Source organism: Hetaerina americana, unplaced genomic scaffold (assembly GCF_022747635.1).
Source record: "Hetaerina americana unplaced genomic scaffold, ioHetAmer1.1.p SCAF_3, whole genome shotgun sequence".
NCBI classification, from domain to species: Eukaryota; Metazoa; Arthropoda; class Insecta; order Odonata; family Calopterygidae; genus Hetaerina; species Hetaerina americana.
The window spans coordinates 108,253,546-108,277,332 of record NW_027286874.1 but is presented as its reverse complement, the minus strand read 5'-3'; the positions used below and the strand labels follow the sequence as shown (position 1 = coordinate 108,277,332).

The 23,787-nt window shown below is 42.0% G+C and overlaps 1 protein-coding gene across 1 annotated transcript in view; it reads left to right on the top strand.

Annotated features, from left to right (window-relative positions):
- The first annotated feature begins 224 nt into the window (after window positions 1-224).
- Window positions 225-23,787, top strand: part of LOC139690495 (sodium-coupled monocarboxylate transporter 2-like) — a 35,338-nt gene continuing 11,775 nt past the window's right edge. The window contains exons 1-8 of the mRNA XM_071587953.1: window positions 225-526; window positions 7,442-7,601; window positions 13,902-13,953; window positions 16,888-16,955; window positions 17,453-17,607; window positions 20,923-21,063; window positions 22,459-22,624; window positions 22,812-22,921. Coding sequence (XP_071444054.1) covers window positions 225-526; window positions 7,442-7,601; window positions 13,902-13,953; window positions 16,888-16,955; window positions 17,453-17,607; window positions 20,923-21,063; window positions 22,459-22,624; window positions 22,812-22,921 — 1,154 coding nt within the window. The remainder of the gene's footprint in view (window positions 527-7,441; window positions 7,602-13,901; window positions 13,954-16,887; window positions 16,956-17,452; window positions 17,608-20,922; window positions 21,064-22,458; window positions 22,625-22,811; window positions 22,922-23,787) is intronic.

Sequence of the window (23,787 nt, the reverse complement as noted above, 5' to 3'; positions counted from 1 at the left end):
TATGTATGTGACGATGGGTGATATGGAAGAAGGGACCAGTAGGTCTCAATTTCGTCCAAATGAAAACCTCTATCTATCTATCAAATAATAAATATCAGATGGAGAAATGAATTACTATGTTTACTCTCAGAGGAATCACTTCCCTTCTGAGAGTACATGATGGACGCGGTCCATTTCCGCTCGCGAGCTGACCGCTTACTTATTTCGCCCCACCCAGGCCCGCGATGGCCAGCTGGTTGGCCGGTCCGGGGGATGACCCCTGGTCGCGACCGCTCTTCGCCGCCGACGAGGAGGATGCCGGCGGTGGTGGACGGCGGGACGCCTCCGAGTGCCACGAGGTCAATGGGATCGGGGCGCACCGCTTCAAAGGGGCCGACTACGCCGTCTTCGCGGCCATCCTCTCCATCTCGATTTTCATCGGCCTCTACGTCGGCTTCTTCCGCGGGAGGATCCGCACGGCCTCCGCCTTCCTCGTGGGCAACCGCAGCATGCACTTCCTACCGGTGGCCCTCTCCATGATCCTCGGGTGAGGACGCCCTCTGCGACATCAACTAACGCGCCGGCTGATAACTCTGGTTGTCTTTTCATTTTGTGATGATCGGAAATACTGAATTTCACGGCGAGAGATTATTTGAAATCGTTCGATCATTTTATAGGTTGACACTTGGTTGCCTTTGCATTAAAATACATCCATGTCTATGTACTTATCCACTTGTCACAACGTAATTCAACTCATACATGTATGAAAGTACAAATTGACTGACTGACTGACTAAATTTCACACATTCCTGGTAAATTTCAATAGAGTGAGGACCTTAAAATTTCCAGGCTACCTTCTTGTGTACCGGATGACCGCGGAAAAAATGGAACATTTCAAGAAAGTACCCTTCTCGCGTCCCAGTACATGGTCAGGCATGATTATAATTTTCAGTGTGAAGAAATGGACAAAAGGAAAATAAGTGTTCGGATCGATTTTCTTTCACTCTTTCACCAATTACACTTTCTCATTCATTTTATTTTTAGCACATTCTCTCAAAAGCTTAAATAATTTATTCCAAATGTGAAAATGCGACAATTTTCTGGAGATAACTTGGCATACATGTCTAAAAATAATTGCAAAACTTTAGAAACGCACTCTGTAACTAGAACCACGGCAGCCTTAGAAGTCGGGTTTTCGCGAGATATTTCCAAATGTTGCGCAGATTCGCCTGTTATCCCTCAAGTGTCGACAAATCAACTTGTTCGGAAACCAGGAGCAACTCCTTTTTCAATTTAAAAAGTATTGATAGGGTTAAACATGCGGTGATTTGATGGACATATGCTTATTGTTTCGATGTTGTATTGCAAAAATTACCTTTGGCACATCTTGAGGGAGATTTATCTTAAAACAAATTAAAATTATATGAATTTTCGATTGAAAATTTAATGTATGTTACACATATAGTAGTCTGAAATATGATTTGTTAAAAGTCAGTATAAATTGACAATATACAAACATTATGAGCATTCTTCGTTTTTTGTGATACACAATTCTTTAAAACCGGTGTGCATTGGAAACGCATCTATTTATTTGCAGAAAATCGATCGATATTCTTAATTATACTATTTCTCCGTTCAGTTCGTAATTTCTAACATCGCACCGACTTCAGGCATATATAAGTATTCATTCCATTTTCATTTTCTTCAGTGTCACTTTACCAGTTCGATCCTAACATGTTGGTTTTTTCAAATCAATTTTATCATCATAATATTTTGTCGCATTGTTTGATTTCATTGGCCGAATCTTTTCAAAATCAACTGGAGGCAAAGTCCACCAAACTGCGCACACTATCATTCAATCGAGGTTAGTTCAATAAAATATGAAAATTGAAAGGCTTTTCCAGTGTGTTGCTACAACGAATGGCATGGTAGGATTTTACTCAAAACGGAGCAAACCGTATACCTATTTCATGTTGAGAATTAATCGTCTTAATTTTACTTCGACGCAGAAGAGACTTTGCTATTATTATCGGTTATCTACCGGTAAAGGCATGCTTTTGAATAACACAAGTTATTAAGCGGTGCAGCGACAAATTCCTAGTCTCTCCCACCAAACACCCTGACATCAGATATTATATTTAGCCTCTTTTCAATCCCATATGCCTCCTTTCTCCCCTCATTCCGTCAGTAATAATTACTTTAAATCTATACCCCAGTGTATACGAGGACAATTTTTCAGTGAACTATCGCATTTAGGGAGTTGGACGATGAAGTAACTTGGAGATATCACGGTACTTAATATATAATACCTTTACTGTGCAACCAATTGAAGAACCTGAATGATTTCCGCATAATTTCATGTAATCGCGTGCAAAACGCCACCTGGATTTGCTCCTTTAACAAACATAATGTTTAATTTTATTTATTTATCGATTAAGTTGTTATTGTAATTATTTGGTAGTCTATTCTTTTTTTTAACGGGGACAGGCTGTACATTCCAACAAAATTTTTAGCCACGCCTGACAAGACATAATATGATACCCCATGCGACGTATAATAAACTTCTTCAATTCCGCAGACATTACATACACATTCATTCCGTTCAATATTCCGATCATTTTCCAACATCCCTATCCTTTTCCTACCCCGTCCTCGTTTGTCCGACATTCTCCACTCAGTCGCAGTCTCCAATATCTCGTTGCCAATCAAAATGTTCTCCATCCATATTTTCTTCATTTTTGGGATTTCTCCCAACAATCCTCTCTCCTCCCCTTTAACCATACCTAGGGCGCTTCCTCATCTGTTTTCCTTTCTGTCCACTTCACCTTCTCCATCACTCCCCGCGCCCAGATCTCAAAACACTCCAGTCTGCGCCCATCATCCTGCTTCATTGACAATGTTTCACTCGTTTAATCGTCAATCTGTCATCAATTCCCTCCTAAATGTTAAAAAGAGATTCTTTACCTAATGTAATTCTTTGCTTTATGTTCCTCCTGCTTTCCTACAAGCTAAATCATATAGGGATATCACAGACCCAATTATGCTAGTAAATAGATGCTAATGCAACATTTAATGAATTTTTTAAATTTCCAATATTAGTATAATTGACCAGAGAAATTAGAGTCACACCAAAGAAACAAGTAGATACGTAGTTAATTATATTGGTGGGTGGTTGGAGAACGATGATCTTTTCATTTGATCATCACTCTCAACCTAAAAAATCACAAAATATACTTACTCCCTATGGAGAATTCGGAAATAACCATACCAAATATTAAAAAATCACTAACACAGGGTTCACCCCGAAGATTGATTGGTTTGGCTGGTGATGGTAGAGTTGACCCACTACTCGACCCGACGGCGTTCAATTCACGCATCGATACGCTTAAGCAGTAATACACAGGAAATTCACATCCGCTCCTTCAAATAGATATGTTTAAAGAGGTACTATGGTAGAAAGGATCGAAAGATATTTCTACGTTCCATGCATTAGGCACGACACATCTTGTAATATTTATGCGATGTTTGACACTGCAAGATATGAAAATTCAATTCGAACGAATGAATTTCAAAATTAAGAGAAAAGAAGCGCTAAACGAGATTTGTGGTGTGTATAATTAATGTCAATATAATTAAATTCTATAAGAGGTTCAGCTTATGACTGCAATGAATTTTCTACTTTCTAATATTAAAATTTGGGCGGATACTTTAAGTAATTTAAAAAAAAACTGCAGTTTAGACTCGCCATTTAACAGATTGTACCAAACTTTGAACAAATGTTTATCACTATTCGAGAATCATACAAACTTTCATTACGCAATCAATTTGGTTTCTACTTATGTTTATGTATTTAATTGGAATATACTCTAAAGTAATCCACCGGCTAAGGTATGTTCTGGTTGGACACAACAACCAAATAAATATTTTGATTCTCCTAACGAAAGGCAGCCCAGCATCTCACTCTACATCAAGCACCTCTTCATCTCTGAGTACTTCCTTCCTCCTTTCATCCCGTCCAACATCCCTATCCTGTTCCTCCCCTTTCCTCGTTTGCCCAAAATTCTTCCCTCTGATACAGTCTTCAACATCCCACTGCCGGTCAATACCCCCTTCATCCATTTTTCCTGCCTCCATAGGATGACTCCCAATAAACCCCTCTCCTCGCCCACTATACCAAGTACTTCCTCATTTGTTTTCCTTTCGGTCCATTTCACCTTCTACACTCTTCTCCATTCTTCTCAACACAGACATTTCGAAAGCCTTCAATCTACTCCCTGCCTACCTCCACCAGCACTACCTCTACTCTACTGCCTACTACTACCTCCAATAGCATCCTGCTTCAGTGACCACGTTTACGCACTTAACTACGCTCTATATCAAAGTTTTAAACACCCTTACTCAACGTCCCTGTCATCAACTCCCTCCTCCTTGAGATAGCATCTTTGCCTAGCGCATTTCTTATCCTTTCGTCCACACCACTTTGACCAATTTGCACCAAATGCTTCCGAGTGACGTAAACTGTTCTGCCTGCTCTAGTTTTTGCCCTCATATTTTCATATTTAGCTTAGCCTTTCTGGGAAATTGCATAACCTTTGTTTTATCAATATTGATTCTCATCCTATATCTACTGCACTGAATTTCCAATTCACTCAGCAATGCCTGCAGACCCTTGGCTGACTTAAAAACTAAAGCTTGGTTAGAACTTACCTAGCTTAGAACAAAACTAAGTGATGTTATGATTTTTTCCCGCCAACTTACATTCCTACCTCCAGTTCTTCCCATGCGTCTTTAATAATTTCCTCTGCATAAAGGTTGCACAGCAACGGTGATAATGGGCAAACCTGCCTTACACCTCTTCTTAACACTGCCCATCCGGACTCCCCGTTCCCAGCTCGCACCTGAGCAGTCAGAGACATGTACAGGTTGCGGATTAGCCTCCTATCCCTCCAATCTATCCTATTTTCTGCTATATACTCATTAGTTTTTCCCAATTTACTCTATCAGACGCTTTTTCGAAATCTACGAAACAGGCAAATACCTCCTGGTTGTGTTCTTTATTCCTCTCGATTAATAATCTCATTACTGCAATGGCATCACGCGTACCCCTCCCCTTCCTAAACCCAAACTGGTCATCCCCTATGTAATCATTTGCCCTACTCTCTATCCTTTTGTTTATGATCCTGAGAACAACTTTAGCTGCGTGGGATATCAAACTTATTGTCCTGTAGTCTTCACATGATGTAGCCTTTACTTTTTTCGGAATTGGAATTAACACTGATCTCACAAAGATTCCTTCCTCATAGATGCTACGAATCAGTCCATATAGACTCTTCCTCCCACATTTTTTCAAATATTTCAGTAGTTCCGCAAGAATGTATCCAGCCCCACGGCTTTGTTTAGTTTCATATTCTTTAACGTGCGTTCTATCTCTTCGTCGAGGATGTCTGGACCTAAGCTATTTTCATCTACGTCATGTTCCTTTCCTATGTCTAACCTTTTTGGCCTAAGTTCTTTACCATACAGTTCTTTTATATATTCCTTCCGTCTCTCTTGGATCTTTTCTATTTCAACTATTATCTTTCCCGACTTATGTCTAACTGCTAACACAGACCTTCCCTTCTTACTTCCCAATAGTGTTTTAACCTTCATATAAAGTGAACCCATTTCACCCTTCCTCCGGCAAATTTCTATATCTTCGCACTGCGTCTTCCACCATACTTCTTTTGCTTTATTTGTTACCCTTTTCAATTTAATATTTAACTCTTTGCGCTTCCTTCTTCCTAACTCTGTGTCACATTCTTTCATTTCTTTCTCTCATATATCTCTCTAATCATCTCATCAATGATCCATGGTTTCCTTGACATTTTCCTTTTAGCAGTTCTTATACTTTCTTTTGCGTATTTTTATTTCCCTTTTATGATATTCTTTCATTTAATCTCAATGGTACTCAGCTCTTTACCGTCCTCATGGTTTTCTCCACAGCCGGCTGATCCTCCTTCTTTGTCAATCTAGTTAATGGCTCTACATGCCATTTCCTAACCCACCATCCCTGCCTTATCTTTTTGAAACGGACGCTTCATTTCATGGCAACTAAATTGTGGTCAGGGTCCGCATCCGCTCCCGGGAAGCTGTGCGAATTTATCATACTGTTCCTAAACCTGTGTCTAACCAGAATATAATCTAGCTGATACCTTTCTGACTCACCTGGCATTTTCCATGTATACCTGCGTCTTTTGTGGTATTTAAACCAAGTGTTGGTGATGACTATCCCCTGTCTCCTGCAGAACTCAACTGCTTTCTCCCCGCGGTCATTCTTCGTGCCTAAACCGTAGTCCCCCACCTCATCACCATCTCTTCCTTCGCCTACCGTCGCATTCTAATCCCCCATCACTATCAAATGTTTCCCTGCAGGAACACTCGCGATTATGTCCTCTAACTGATCGTATATCCTATCGACCTCTTCTTCCTTATGGTTGCTCGGTGGCATGTATACCTGAATAATAACTACGTTCGTCGGTTCTGCTTTTATCTCCACTAATAGTATTCTATCCGTTACCTGCTCTATGTTGACTACGCTTCTTCCTACCTCTTCATTTAATACTATGGCAACCCCTCGTTGGCTCTCGTCCCCGCCGCTGTATATTATTCTATAATTATCACTCCAGTAATCCCCGATATCCTTCCATCTCACCTTGCATAGACCTAAAATATCTATATTCCCCTTTCCATCTCTCGTTTAATGTTCTCCAATTTCCCTGTCCTCATCATTGTCCTAAAATTCCACGTTCCTATTCTAACTAATTCAGTCTTCTTCTTCTGCATCTTCTGTCCTGTTGCTGTCGGCTTTGCTTTGCAAAGCTTTCTTGGGAATTGGAATATACGATATACCACCGTAAATTTTCAATCAATAATTTTCATTTAATTTAAATGTTATTTTTTGCTTTGAATTTTGATTTGAATCTGAATTTTTAATTTCCAGTTCGCCGGGTAATACATTTTTAGGGTGAAAATAAAAAAAACATCAAATAAGTAGGTTTATGTGCTATCGTTTCTGAGAGAGAGGAGAACTTTCAAGAAAAATAAAAAAAAGATATGTTTTCAAAAATAAAATATCAATTTGCAAAATATTAGTAAAATGACGAGAGGTAATGTCGTCAAATCCTGAAGTCACTAGTTTCATCCGGATGTTGAATCTGTGCATTTGGTGACGTCGTTTTGGCGTTGAATTCCATTTCGCACTGCAATTGATGTAGATCCAGCGTGATCTAATGCCGCGAGCATATTTGTTCAATTAATCGGTCCAAAACAGGAAATATTATGCCGTTCTCCTCCTTTCTTGGGTGAAATGATTATGAATTTCCTATTATGCTTGGACCCAAGTCGTTGCCATAGAACGACCGCCATTATAAATGAGCATGAAAGGTGCGCGCGTTAATTAAAGTGTGTAATTGGTCCGCCGAAGGCACTCGTCGGCGGTGGTGATGCTCGGGAACCCGGCCGAAATGTACAACTACGGGGTGCTCCTCTACGTGCTCTCCTTCGCCTTCCTCGTGGGCGGCCCCCTCGCCACGGCCCTCTTCCTGCCCGTCTACGAGAATCTGCGCATCACTTCGGTCAACGAGGTAAGCAGGCGGATGGCGGGAAAAAAAGAAATGAGTTGGTTGCATTTGGAAGCATTCGAGTCCAGAGGTCAAGTGGCTGCTTTGCCACGTTGCATCATTTATAGGTTTGCTTGACGTGAGTCGAAAGTGAATGTCACTTTCATGGTCCATCTCTGAACTGTCAATTGCGAGTCGCATCCACTAAAATCACTCCATCTACGATCAACGTAGGAAAGAAAGTCTCTTTGGGAAGCCGGGAGTTGAATGAGGAGGAATCTCTAAATATGGATGGTACCATTTCGAAAAATGAAGTCAATTATTATACTATACATTTGACCACTCCTAACCACATTTTCATTTCAAAGTACGGTATGATATATTTATTTAGCACTATGCTATGGCCTTCATCAGTCATAACTGAAGTGATTAACTTTTACCAAGTTTACTTTGATTTTCCTAGGCATAGGTGATATACTAGGCATTAACAAGTGTCTCAGGAATAAGAATTCAAGAATAGCTCAGGCAAGGCGACAGGCGTACACGACACACCTTGAGAACTTCTGGAGAATTTAGGCAAGAAGGTGTGACGGGAGATCTTTGAAATAATTTAATAATATCGCGAGAGGGAAACTACCAAAAGACTTGATCGATAGTAAAACTATAACTCTATAGAAGAAGGAATAGCACACGAATGAAGAAATTAATTGACGAGGTGCAATTTCTCTATCGTCACATTTCCCCAATGTGCTCATTCTCAGAGTAAAGAGGATAAAGAAGAGCAAAAGAAAATGCAAGAGGAAAAAAGAAGAGCATAATAGGGAGAGTTAGTTTGGATTAGAAGTGGAAGAGGGTCTCGAGATGTTACATTAGCTTGGCAACTGATACTGGAGAGGAAACTCGGAAATGAAAAGGAAAAGTGCCAAATTCCAAAGAAACTGCGGGAGATGCCGCAACAGTAACTTTTAACGGAGTCATCCGCTAATGTGCATTTTAATGCAACAATTTCAGAGCGTAAAAATCATTCGCCTTGACTGGGACTCGAACCCAGATCCCTCAATATCCGGTCGAGTGCTTTAGCCACTTAAGCTACCGAGGCGTCCTCTTAAACTCTGAAATTTTGGGGCTTTTAAAGGAACTAGATGTTATGACGAAATACCGTACATACAATGTCACATGCATTCGTAGTCGTGCGCGAGGCGCCACTGTCCACGAGGTTAAAAGCCAACTTTAAACACGTATGGTGTTTTCCCTTTGACAAATTCCAAAGAAACTGCGGGAAATGCCGCAACAGTAACTTTTAACGGAGTCATCCGCTAATGTGCATTTTAATGCAACAATTTCAGAGCGTAAAAATCATTCGCCTTGACTGGGACTCGAACCCAGATCCCTCAATATCCGGTCGAGTGCTTTAGCCACTTAAGCTACCGAGGCGTCCTCTTAAACTCTGAAATTTTGGGGCTTTTAAAGGAACTAGATGTTATGACGAAATACCGTACATACAATGTCACATGCATTCGTAGTCGTGCGCGAGGCGCCACTGTCCACGAGGTTAAAAGCCAACTTTAAACACGTATGGTGTTTTCCCTTTGACAAATTCCAAAGAAACTGCGGCAGATGCCGCAACAGTAACTTTTAACGGAGTCATCCGCTAATGTGCATTTTAATGCAACAATTTCAGAGCGTAAAAATCATTCGCCTTGACTGGGACTCGAACCCAGATCCCTCAATATCCGGTCGAGTGCTTTAGCCACTTAAGCTACCGAGGCGTCCTCTTAAACTCTGAAATTTTGGGGCTTTTAAAGGAACTAGATGTTATGACGAAATACCGTACATACAATGTCACATGCATTCGTAGTCGTGCGCGAGGCGCCACTGTCCACGAGGTTAAAAGCCAACTTTAAACACGTATGGTGTTTTCCCTTTGACAAATTCCAAAGAAACTGCGGGAGATGCCGCAACAGTAACTTTTAACGGAGTCATCCGCTAATGTGCATTTTAATGCAACAATTTCAGAGCGTAAAAATCATTCGCCTTGACTGGGACTCGAACCCAGATCCCTCAATATCCGGTCGAGTGCTTTAGCCACTTAAGCTACCGAGGCGTCCTCTTAAACTCTGAAATTTTGGGGCTTTTAAAGGAACTAGATGTTATGACGAAATACCGTACATACAATGTCACATGCATTCGTAGTCGTGCGCGAGGCGCCACTGTCCACGAGGTTAAAAGCCAACTTTAAACACGTATGGTGTTTTCCCTTTGACAAATTCCAAAGAAACTGCGGGAGATGCCGCAACAGTAACTTTTAACGGAGTCATCCGCTAATGTGCATTTTAATGCAACAATTTCAGAGCGTAAAAATCATTCGCCTTGACTGGGACTCGAACCCAGATCCCTCAATATCCGGTCGAGTGCTTTAGCCACTTAAGCTACCGAGGCGTCCTCTTAAACTCTGAAATTTTGGGGCTTTTAAAGGAACTAGATGTTATGACGAAATACCGTACATACAATGTCACATGCATTCGTAGTCGTGCGCGAGGCGCCACTGTCCACGAGGTTAAAAGCCAACTTTAAACACGTATGGTGTTTTCCCTTTGACAAATTCCAAAGAAACTGCGGGAGATGCCGCAACAGTAACTTTTAACGGAGTCATCCGCTAATGTGCATTTTAATGCAACAATTTCAGAGCGTAAAAATCATTCGCCTTGACTGGGACTCGAACCCAGATCCCTCAATATCCGGTCGAGTGCTTTAGCCACTTAAGCTACCGAGGCGTCCTCTTAAACTCTGAAATTTTGGGGCTTTTAAAGGAACTAGATGTTATGACGAAATACCGTACATACAATGTCACATGCATTCGTAGTCGTGCGCGAGGCGCCACTGTCCACGAGGTTAAAAGCCAACTTTAAACACGTATGGTGTTTTCCCTTTGACAAATTCCAAAGAAACTGCGGGAGATGCCGCAACAGTAACTTTTAACGGAGTCATCCGCTAATGTGCATTTTAATGCAACAATTTCAGAGCGTAAAAATCATTCGCCTTGACTGGGACTCGAACCCAGATCCCTCAATATCCGGTCGAGTGCTTTAGCCACTTAAGCTACCGAGGCGTCCTCTTAAACTCTGAAATTTTGGGGCTTTTAAAGGAACTAGATGTTATGACGAAATACCGTACATACAATGTCACATGCATTCGTAGTCGTGCGCGAGGCGCCACTGTCCACGAGGTTAAAAGCCAACTTTAAACACGTATGGTGTTTTCCCTTTGACAAATTCCAAAGAAACTGCGGGAGATGCCGCAACAGTAACTTTTAACGGAGTCATCCGCTAATGTGCATTTTAATGCAACAATTTCAGAGCGTAAAAATCATTCGCCTTGACTGGGACTCGAACCCAGATCCCTCAATATCCGGTCGAGTGCTTTAGCCACTTAAGCTTTGGAATTTGTCAAAGGGAAAACACCATACGTGTTTAAAGTTGGCTTTTAACCTCGTGGACAGTGGCGCCTCGCGCACGACTACGAATGCATGTGACATTGTATGTACGGTATTTCGTCATAACATCTAGTTCCTTTAAAAGCCCCAAAATTTCAGAGTTTAAGAGGACGCCTCGGTAGCTTAAGTGGCTAAAGCACTCGACCGGATATTGAGGGATCTGGGTTCGAGTCCCAGTCAAGGCGAATGATTTTTACGCTCTGAAATTGTTGCATTAAAATGCACATTAGCGGATGACTCCGTTAAAAGTTACTGTTGCGGCATCTCCCGCAGTTTCTTTGGAATTTGTCAAAGGGAAAACACCATACGTGTTTAAAGTTGGCTTTTAACCTCGTGGACAGTGGCGCCTCGCGCACGACTACGAATGCATGTGACATTGTATGTACGGTATTTCGTCATAACATCTAGTTCCTTTAAAAGCCCCAAAATTTCAGAGTTTAAGAGGACGCCTCGGTAGCTTAAGTGGCTAAAGCACTCGACCGGATATTGAGGGATCTGGGTTCGAGTCCCAGTCAAGGCGAATGATTTTTACGCTCTGAAATTGTTGCATTAAAATGCACATTAGCGGATGACTCCGTTAAAAGTTACTGTTGCGGCATCTCCCGCAGTTTCTTTGGAATTTGTCAAAGGGAAAACACCATACGTGTTTAAAGTTGGCTTTTAACCTCGTGGACAGTGGCGCCTCGCGCACGACTACGAATGCATGTGACATTGTATGTACGGTATTTCGTCATAACATCTAGTTCCTTTAAAAGCCCCAAAATTTCAGAGTTTAAGAGGACGCCTCGGTAGCTTAAGTGGCTAAAGCACTCGACCGGATATTGAGGGATCTGGGTTCGAGTCCCAGTCAAGGCGAATGATTTTTACGCTCTGAAATTGTTGCAGGAAAAGTGCCCTATATTTATTGTCTGGAGGGAGCGATTGACACGATTAGCTGTAAACTGCAGCACAGCACAATGAAGAATTCAGGGATCGAGTGAGGAAGCAGAAGAATGATCGACAAGCCATATCGAAACTAAATGAAAAAATAAACAGCGATGCAGCGGAAGATGGAGCAGAGGTGCCTTTTCATATGTTTGTTAGCATTTCTATTGAAGGAATTACAAGGTGCGTTCGATGAGTAATGCTATTGAATTTTCCTCGCCACTCTATAGTCGGAAATGGATGGTAGAGGTGCTAAGCTTCGCCACGAAACCAATCTCAGTGCTCTCCAAGCTGTGGAAGCGGCATGAGGTCAGTTATTGTAAACCTCTGCGCGCCGAACGTGTCACGTAAGACCATCCGAGCGGAAATTTCAAGTGAACTTTTGCAACGAATTGAAAATGAACCTGAGTATTTGGACGTCATCACTGGTTATGAAACCCTGGTTTTTTAATATGAAAAAAACGCCAAAACTCTGAGTGGCACACCTACCAGCCATCCAAGCCCAAAAAGGCAAGAATGAGCAAATCATAAGTGAAAAAATGTCATTGTCTTTTTCGAGAGTAAAGGAGTGGTCCCTAAGGAGTTTGTCCCTCAAGGACAGACAGTTAACGCTGCCTACTACGTGGATGTGCTGGAAAGACCCCGAAAAAGAGTCTCCAGGATGAGGAAAGACTTCTCCGATACCTGGAAACTCCATCACGACAACTCGCTACAAGCTCGCGAGTTCCTGGCCAAACTATAGGTGCCAACACTACCCGACCCCCCCGTATAGTCCTGACGTCGTCCCAGGAGACTTCCTTTTGTTCCCTTGGGTTAAGGCAGCCCTGAAAGGAACCCGTTCTTCGTCCATAGACGAGATCCAATCAGCCGTGACGAAGACTTTGCGAGAGGTCCGGGAAGACGCCTTCCAGAGCGCGTATCGGTTATGGCAGAGTAGCTGGAAATAATGTGTAGAGGCCCAAGGGCAGTACTTTGAAGGATGTTTAGTGTTTGTGCAAATCAGTTCAATAAATTACTTTAAAACAAATAATTGCATTACTTTTGGAGCACACCCTGCATAATTGTCATGAAGATTAAGGCAAAAGATTTTTTGAAAACATTAAAACCATTTCATTTAAATTGCTGGCAATATTCGAGGTAGCTGCACACTCGGCAGAGTCTGTAAAAGAATGCAGAAACTTTAATGAGGAAAAATGAGTCGGTAAAAATTAACTATAAGTAATAAGAAAACAAAAAGCACAGTGGTCAGAAAAATTAGGAAGATATTAGCACCCTTATCAAAGGAAACAACCTGTGAAGTTTCGCGCCATTCAAGACTGCTTGTCTACATGGTTACACCGTACGTGGCACGCTGTGCCGCTTGAAACGCAACGCCCCTTTTGTAATTCAAGTCGCCATTTATCAACTGGGAATAATTTATTGAAAAAACAGATATAAAGTTATTCGGGTTAAATCAGGTTTTAAATAGTTGAAATTGCAATGCAATGCATAAATTCCCAATAATACGATTATTCGGAAAAACGCGTTCTTTCCAAGTTTAAAAATTACGTACATTTCTAATCGCCACAAACACAGTCCTTTTGGGTCCAGAGGTTTATTAGGGAGAGTGGCGAACGCTCTTGGCCCTTAAACACATGCATATGTTTTCACTGCCATACCATGTACTCCTCATACTATGTTGCGCAACCTGCATCTTTGGGGGTTTGTATCCAAGACGGGTGAGGTGAGAACGGTCCTTCTCTTTCTTACTACAGTATCTGCAGCTCCGATTCCACAGCTGCGTGAGAAGCATCTACTCCTTCATCTTCATCGTACAAGCGGTGAGTTGCGAATGACTGACGAGTCGTCCAAAGGGGCCTTTCACCGCCATTAATCCTTTCCTTTCTCTCTCTCTCGAAAATCGCCAGCTGATGAGCAATGGACTGGTCCTCTACGCACCGTCGTTGGCCCTGGCACAAGGTGAGTAGTCCTGGGTCAAACTTAACGTGATTTGATTAGGAAGACACGCATAATTGAGTGTGGCCCTACGAGGTCTGTCCAATAAATACGCGAAATGAGGCCATAGAAATTTTATTTTGCAAAATTTAGTCTACATCGATGTTGTTCCCTGTTCAAAGTACTCTCCAGTCGTTGCTATGCACTTATTCCATCTTCTTTTCCACCGTTTTAAGCTCCTCCTCCTCTTGAAGTCCTCCCCGGCAGTTAGGCTTTTTAGTTTTCTCGTCGTTTCTTGCTTCATTGTGTCTTCCACATCTTCCCAGTGATATGTCCCCTCATCGCAATTTGGCATTTTGGAAACATGAAAAAGTTGGAATAAGGATAGTAATTGATTTTTTTGCCAGAAAACGGCGAACAATCAATGCTGAATGTGCAGGTGTATTGTCAAGGTGAAGGATCTAGTATCCATTGCCTTGAGTCAAATTTGGTTGCACATGAAGCGCGCGATCTCTCGAACGCTTGAGAACTTTAAGGTATAACTCAGCATTTAATGTTTGTCCTTCAGGAAGAATTTTATGATGAACAACACCTTCGGCATCAAACTAGGGAACCTAGGAGCATGACTTTGATTTTCGATTGGATTTTTCTTGATTTTTCGATTTGATTTAATCCGTTTGAAATCGGATGCTTTCTTCAGCGCATTATCACCGTAAACAGCCGTCAACATTTCAGTAATTTATTGTTCACTATTATACCGCACTTCACCAATAAAACTGATGTTGATTAGTTGCTCCGTGATTTCGTCAATTGCCATGTTCGACAAGCAGTAAAAACAAGGACAACGGAAACTAACACAACTGGCACCATACGCACAGCTCGACGATCCGCCAAGCACAGACGGCTCATTGGGTCCCTGGCAACTAGCGCCGCTAGTCCGCGTTATGGCCGCCAGATTGCACTAGTTCGCGCATTTGTTGCACAGACCACGTATTTCACTCATGGAGTGCAATTCAACGTCGAATAAGAGCTCCTGGTTGAACGCTGTTTGGGACATGCCGTCATCTTGATATTTCCTGGTCCACTGATGGCACGCCTCTCGGAAGAGAATGCCTGATTATTTCCTATTGCCTTTGCAAAATACGAGAATGTTCTATGGTTCTATGGGAATAAGAGATGGAGGAAATGACGGCTAAGGGGATTGCTTTATGGAATTCATTCTACTCAGAAATCTTTTAAAGACTTTCCATGTGTATAAAGGAACCATCTCCTCACCAGTTTTCTAAGTCCTGTGGATATTTCCTGTGAATAATCTTAGAGGCGTGAATAAACGGAGCTCATAAAAGAAAGCATAAACTTTGACTGATTTGCTAAAATATTGATTTACACTGAATTACCAATTCATTCGGCAATGCTTGCAGCCCCTTGGCTGACTGCCAATTCGAGTTTTACCCGCAGACCCAAATGATTTTATGGATTATCCATCGACTTTCATTCCTATCTCCAGTTTCTCCCATGCCACATTTACTGCTTTCCGCGTATCTAAGTTGAAAAGAAGCGTGTACGAGGTGATGTTCAGAAAATAACGGGAATTTTCAAATTACACTGTTTTCGAGAATCCTATTGTCAAATTATTTTATTGTGCTGCTATGCATGCCCCTAAACTATGATAAAACCTTCAGCTGTTCAATTTCATTGTTTGTCTGTGGCAGCCGCTAAGGTTGGATGTGTTTGTTATGACCTCGGCGATTTTCGTTTGTTAAAGAAGTTGGATCAAAGAATTTGTGTCAAATTTTGCGTAAAAATTGAAATAAAGTGTGTGAAATGTCAAGAAAGGCCAAAATTGTGAGTCTGCTGTGAGTAAAACAAGAGAGTTTACGAGAGGTACGTGAATGAGTTTCCAAGATGGCCGTGAAGACGTTGAAGATGACGAACGCCCCGGGGCACATCAACAACCGATGAGAACGCGGAAAAAGTGTAAGAAATGGTTATTAAACGATCGCCCAATCACAATAATCAGAGGAGTCGCTGATGATGTTGGCATGTGGAATTGGCTCATGCCATGGAATATTTTCGCATGTTTTGGGTATGAAACGCGTGACAGCAAAATTTGTTCCAAATGTGCTGAATTTTGAGCAAAAACAGCGGAAGCGAATGGAATTTGCTCAATGGAGTCACCGAATGAAGTCAACGGCGATGCAGAATTACTGAAACGCGTTATAACAGGGTACGAAACATGGGTTTGCGGATGTGACGTCGAAACTAAGGCTTGATACAAATTCTTCGATCAATTGTTTTCAACAAACGAAAATCGCCTAGCTCATAAAAAGCACGCCTAACCTCAACGCGGCGGCTGCCACAGACAAAGTAAGCAATTAATACAGCTGAAAATTTTAGCACAGTTTATGGACATGCATACCAACATAATTAAAAAAGATTTGGACAGTCGGTCTTTCAAAACTCGCGAAATTTAAAAACTCCTGTTATTTCATGAACACACCTCGCATGCGAGTCGTGTCATCTCTGTCTTACTCCTCTTCCTAACCATATAATTCCTCTCTGTACTCTTTTCATCCCTCACGAATCTTCCCAAATTCCAATCGTAATTTTCCTTCCATATCTTTGCCTCGTGAACTCGGATGGTTCCAATAAAATCAAGCTAAAATTAAAATTCTCTGGAAAACACGCATATAAAAGCAACATCAATATAAATAGTGTGACTAAATCCATGTTTATGCAGATTACCACTTTGGTAGAAGCTACATAGTTGAGAAAAGGAATGGCTTGCATTCAAATATCTTTTGGTGACCAAGGCTCATTGTGTGTGGTCGGTAGTTCTGGGTTAAGATTGCCATAAAAGTCTTTGATAAAACGTGGCGAGGAATAAATCTTTAACTAATATAATCTTCCCCTTCTCTTGTGCAATAAGCTTAATTATTTTTACTTTTTCCTCCTCAGTGACGAACATGAACGTGTACGTGATTGTCGGCATTGTGTTTGGAGTTTGCGTGTTCTACGCTTCCGTCGTAAGTACTTACACATCGCATCACATTTTTCTCAAGCGCACTCACTGCACGGATCATAAACAAACCTCACAATTATTAGTTTATCTAATTGAACTCAAAAGTTCTCTCAAAAATGTATTTGACTCGAGCAAAATCTCGGGTTTTTTTTGGGTTCAGCTCTCAATCGTCATTTTAATGTCTGATTGAAGCGTCAAAAACCTCGCATAAAAATGGTCAGAAAACATAAGTGCATTTCTCGTGCACTTTTCCATTGGAATGGGTCATGGTTACGGCGCGATTAGGTGCCCCTTGCTACATTTACGATGAGGGAAGGGGTGAGTGATTTCACCAGCAGATTTACTAGATTCGATTTGATCATGGTGGCATTTGTTTGCCGCCCCCGTTGCCAACCAACGAGCCCACCAAACGTATCGTGAGAGCAGGCAAGATGTGAGGAGGCTGCGGGGCCCTCACCGTCCACATTCCGACCGCGAAGGTCCCCTATTTTCTGCCCCCAGGGAGGCATTAAGGCCATCGTGTGGAGCGACACTCTCATGTTCGTCATCCTCCTCGTCACCATGGCGGCCTTGATAATCAGAGGGACCGGCCTGGACGGAGGAGTGGCCACTGTCTGGAGCGACAGCCTTCAGACCGGTCGACTCGAAATGTTCAGGTACGTAAGTGGTTCGCCAGCACGCGCGGCCCACATGAACGCTGTGCGCCCCACAGGTTTGGCGTGCGGTTTTTATATCGCACACGATTCCGGGGAAATTTTAAGAGTTAGGGAAAGAAAGAAATTACTAGGGACAAGATCCATCCGTCCGCATTTTCGGGATTACATACACTTAATTATTTTCTTTAATCGAGTACTGTGCAAGTTTCGAATAGAATTTCGATCTAACTACATGCTTTTGTTGTGAGGGAGTGGTTAGAAAGCTTCTCAGAACCACCGCCAGATGTCAGAGCTAGCGTTACGAGTTTCCCGCGTAGTAATAGGTAAAACCTAATGAGTAAACTCGTATCACATCAGTGCTCTCGGATGAGATCTGTTGTGCGGACTCCTCCCTGTTGTTGTGCCTGTTTAGTGATTTGTGAAGATGGTAATAATTGAGACTCCAGTAGTGATGAAATACTTTGTAAATAAATGTATGAAAGCAAAGGAAATCCATGCCGACTTTCAGGATACTCTGAAAGGGGACTCTGCTGCTTCATATTCAACTGTTGCTTAGAGGAAAAACGAGTTTAAGTTTGGTCGGGACAGCTTAGGTGGTGATCCGCGCAGTGGTCGGTCAAAATGTGCCACTGCCACCCCAGATGTTATTGCAAATGTGTATTAAAACGGTCGTGGAGGATCGCCGACTGAAATTACGAGAATTCGCTTAAGCTGTAAGGGTGTCATCTGAACAAGTATATCACATTTTAACAGTGAAATTGGATTTGAGAAATTTATCTGCTACATGCCGCGACTATTGACCTATGATCACAAACTCATCAGAATGGAAATTTTATAAACACGTTTGACCTGATTTAAGAGCAACCAGCAAGATTTACTGCGCCAGTTTGTGACCATAAATGACACTTGGGTCCAGTGTCAGAAAACAGAAGTCAAAGCAGTGGAAACATGTTGATTCACCGCCACCAAAGAAAGAGTAGGCAATACGGTCGGCCGGAATATCAGTATTCTGAATTAAGAAACGCATTCTGATGATAGATTACCTTCCCATAGGAAAATACTACGCTAAACTCCTGGACCAACTACAGCAAAAGATATGCGAAAAAAGGCCAGGTTTGGCAGGCAAGAAAGTCTTTCGTCTAGATAATGCACGTCCACACCTAAGTGTCTTTGCCGTGGCAAAAATACGTGAAATAAGATACGAATTGTTGCCACACCCGCCTTATGCGGGTACGTTTTGGTTCAATACTTGAATTTTTCTCGTACGACGGAAATTCTCTTCAAACAAGGAACTTCTAACTGAAGTAAACGAGCATTTTGCAGGCCCGAAGGAATCTAATTTTCGAGATGGGATCAAGGCATTGGAACATCAGTGGATCAAATGCATTAGTGTACGGGGTGACAACATTGAAAAATAAAAAAAAGTTTCTCTGAGATAAGTCGTTTATTGCTATTACATGGCGAGAACATTTCTAATTACCCCCGCACCTCTTAGGGCACAGCCTTCCAACACAGATGCTGAGCATCTTGAATGAACCATACCAACTCCAGATACTTCCAGACCTTGCAGGTTGTTTAAATTATGCTAAAAATAACCATAAATACTTAAGAACTCCAATAAATTGGCCCTTCTGAGGCATCAGGAAGGGAGCATGTAACCATAATTTATTTGTACAATGTCAAATGTCAATTAATTGACCTAAAGGCGAATGACTTAGCATGAGATAGACATATTTAACTCTTACTTAATATATCTCACTCCTAAATTAGCGAATGGGTGCTCTGTCATATTCGGAGCGTTTCTTCGCCCCTCGGAGAACGATGGCGCTCCCTTGGCCGCCACCCTTGTCGCCTTGGCGGCCAGCACCAATGACACGCCCGTTTAGGGGGGGAGGGGCACGAACCGTACCAATGCGGGTCCTCCCTCTGATGTCGCAGGCATTATCGAAAGCGTCTCCCTCAAAGACTCTGCCTGTCTTGTTCCTTTCTATGTAATAACTGACTCATTTTATTTCTCCTTTTGAGAATATTTGAGTAATCAATTGGATATAATATGAAAACTAGGGGATTTATTTTTGCTACTTTGTACAGAGGGTTCAAAATATTTTTCCAATGCACTAAATGTGGCGTAACTAATTAATTCCAGGATAACACCTTCTTTGCCTTTCACTTTGCCATTTACTTTCAAATTCGTGCATTGAATACTAATACAATATCAATGCAACAATTTCAGAGCGTAAAAATCATTCGCCTTGACTGGGACTCGAACCCAGATCCCTCAATATCCGGTCGAGTGCTTTAGCCACTTAAGCTACCGAGGCGTCCTCTTAAACTCTGAAATTTTGGGGCTTTTAAAGGAACTAGATGTTATGACGAAATACCGTACATACAATGTCACATGCATTCGTAGTCGTGCGCGAGGCGCCACTGTCCACGAGGTTAAAGCCAACTTTAAACACTTATGGTGTTTTCCCTTTGACAAATTCCAAAGAAACTGCGGGAGATGCCGCAACAGTAACTTTTAACGGTAGCTTAAGTGGCTAAAGCACTCGACCGGATATTGAGGGATCTGGGTTCGAGTCCCAGTCAAGGCGAATGATTTTTACGCTCTGAAATTGTTGCATTGAAATGCACATTAGCGGATGACTACGTTAAAAGTTACTGTTGCGGCATCTCCCGCAGTTTCTTTGGAATATGTTAATACAATATCATCCGTATGTGCTAAATATTATTAACTTATAGGAATCAACAACAATACAAGTTTATTTTTCATGAAATAGGCAAAATACGCGAATGGTTGACCGCGCATAAGTACAAATTGAAAAATATCAACGAAGAAACAATCACGTGCGAAAGAGATTTACTATTTACCAATCCTAATTGATGTTTCGAATTACCAACTTCATAATTCTCAAGGTGAATCGGGGGATAAATCTCGACAAATTTCAGGTAAACCCTCGGAGGTTCCTTCAAGTGGGCACTTCCTGGGTGGCTGTCATGCTCTATCGAATATTTTAAAGTATAAAGAGAGAAACTAAATCTTATGCAGCACCGTACAACGCAGATTGAAGCTCAATTATAAATATGTGGAAAATATTTAATCAATCACCTTATCCCTAATAATTAATGCTTGGCATATTTGCACGTTATATTGAACAATGGAAACAAACAATAGGAAATCATCTTTGCTTAGCTTCCTTGAAATCAGTGCTATCTTATCTAAATTTTTAAGCATCAATTTTGAAACACACAAGAGGATATCCCATATTAACTATTTTTATCGAATTAAGATTTCGTTTATGCCATTTGTTGTAGGAATGATCCAAGTATAGCCGAGAGGTACACCTTCTGGTCTGTGTTCTTCGGTGGGATATTCTACTGGGTTGGTCTCACGGCAATGAACCAAGCTTCTGTCCAAAGGCTGCTGACGATGCCAAACTACAAAGAAGCCACCAAGTAAGCATTCGAAGTATAGATGCAGCAGCAAAACGAACATCAATCTGTCTCGGGCAAAATACAAATTAGTAATCGGTCAGGTACAACCAACTTGGTATTCACTCTGTAATTATGAATGATCAATTTCGATGGCCATTTCCGCTTTGCAGTGTTCGCGAGTTTTCCTCGAAAACCTACAAGTGAGCGATAAAAACTTACACTTTAATTGCAAGAAATAAGTCACCGAGCAGCAACGTGGGCACTCTCTTACTGTTAATGATTTCAGAGCAAAAGAAACGTGTGAGATAACGACGTATATCATTTGCATACATTCCAATCCTAGAACTACGAGGGTCATCCGGAAAGTAGTACCCTTTCGTGCCGCATGAAGTGCTGACGACGCGAGTAGCCGCTGGACGAGGTCAGATAGCTTCAGTGGCTTGTCTGCCTTCTCTGAGCCAAGTTGCGTGACGCTAGCATTGCCTGTGTTGTTTCTGTGATTGTTTACAATGTTTAAAAAAATTGAGAACGCCGCCAGTTGTGAAGTGAGGGCAGTGATTAAATTCCTCAATGCAAGAAACGTTCGCCCATGTGATATTCATCGCCAATTAAAGGAGGTGTATGGAGACAATGTAATGGACGAGTCGTCTGTTCGGCGGTGGTGTCGCAACTTCAACATGGGGAGGGGGAACACACACGACGATGAGCGTTCGGGGAGACCGTCTGTCATTACAGACCAACTGGTGAGCTCAGTTGACGAATTCGTGAGGAACGATCGGCGCGTCACAATTGATGACATCTGTGAGCATTTTCCCAATGTTTCTCGAACAATTGTTCATGAAATTGTTAAACACCATCTGCATTATGCAAAAATTTGTGCAAGATGGGTCCCTCGCGTATCTCAATGAGCTGGCGGCGAAGGACTATGCAGCAGGAATACAGAAACTTGTCACACGTTATGACAAATGCCTTAATTTGCTTGGAGATTATGTTGAGAAGTAGTTTAAAGTATCCTCTTTCAAATAAAATTTTTTATGTTTGTTAATATTTACTTTTGTGTCTTTATTTCACGAACGGGTACTACTTTCCGGATGACCCTCGTATGAACAGTTGACGTATTTTATTCCAGATATAAAGTGAATTGAACGAATAAGAACTTGATATAGAGCATATTAATTAACCCAACAAATAATTTCACCTTTCGGTTAGCCGTCATCAACAAACCGGTTAAAAGGAAATATTAATTACACAGTGTCATGACTGCTGATCACAGTATCAGCTACTTCTGACTAATGATTCGATAAAAATTATTTAGAAATTTTCAACGGACGGAAGAACTACATTCTCGGAAAGGAGTCAATTGCTGTGATAACCCCTGATGTCAATAATTTCCTTCGCGATGCATGTTCACCTTAGATTAACAGGTGGTGTTGGTGGTCACTTCGCACTCATTCGCAACTCTCGCATCCACAGATGCATCTGGCTGACCGCGGTGGGAAACATCGTCATATCTTCGGCGCTCTTCTATCTCGGAATGATGCTCTACAGCAGCTACAAGCACTGCGATCCCATATCCGCCAAGGTACGGCGCCAAAATCTCTTTGGTCACTCTCACAGCACTACCCGTGGGTATGAAATAATTTCGTCTTTCGTGGATACTAGACGAAATTATTCCATTGAGACGTAGACTTGGAAGACACGTGTTGCGCGGTAAATGATGAATGCAAAGAGTCACACTTTTAAGTAATGAGATATATTTCTGTCGACAGATGATCAAGCGCTCGGATCAACTTCTGCCCCTCTACGTGATGGATGTGATGCACAGTTTCCCAGGAGTGCCCGGGCTCTTCGTCGCCTCCATCTTCAGCACGTCCATCGGGTGAGTCCTCCCAAGATTACACTCCCAAAGAATTGTTTGCCTCTTATCCTGTGTGACGTGGTGTCCCACAGCGCACAAAAAAACACAATCCGTACACCGTGTGCGCCAATGACCATATCCCCATTTATGCTCACTCTGCAGATCGGAGTGTTACACAACGTCTGTCCCAAAAGTAGTAGGACTGAGTCGATTAAAAAACATTTATTGCGAGAATTGATCCATTCACTCGAAAGTCTTCGAAGTAGCACCAATGTCCGTCCACACGCTGCTGTAAGCGGGTTTAGCCACGCCTCGAACGCCATCTGTAAGGCGGCGACCGGAATACTGCTTAACTCCCACGTCACGGCCCGTTGTAACGCTTCCACCGTGCCGTGGTTAAATCCTTTCAGCACGGATTTGAAGTGGGGCGGGAAGAGGAAGAAGTCTGGTGGGGCAATGTCTAAAAATTTTGGATCCTCACTCACATGGTCGACAGGCTCTCGACAGATCCCCGTGTGAGTTTCCTTTCGTTCGTCCAAGAGCACTCGCGGCACCAACTTCACAAACACACCTTTCTCACGCCCATGTTTTCGGTCACAAGTCGATGTACATCACTTTTAGGGACACCAAGTTCATCAGAAACCATGCGAACATTTAATTTGCGTTTCCTGTCCAACAAATCCTATAACCTTGCAAAATTGTTGTATTTTTTTTGGAGCCCAAGGGCGTCCTGGACGTTCGCCGTGTTCAAAATCTTTTATATCCTTCCAAAACAACTTGTGTCCTTGAAAAACACTTGATCTGCCCATGGCGATACCACTATAAGCTGCCTTAAGCATTTCATAAGCTTCTTTTCCGGTTTTAACCAGTTTCATGCCAAATTTGGT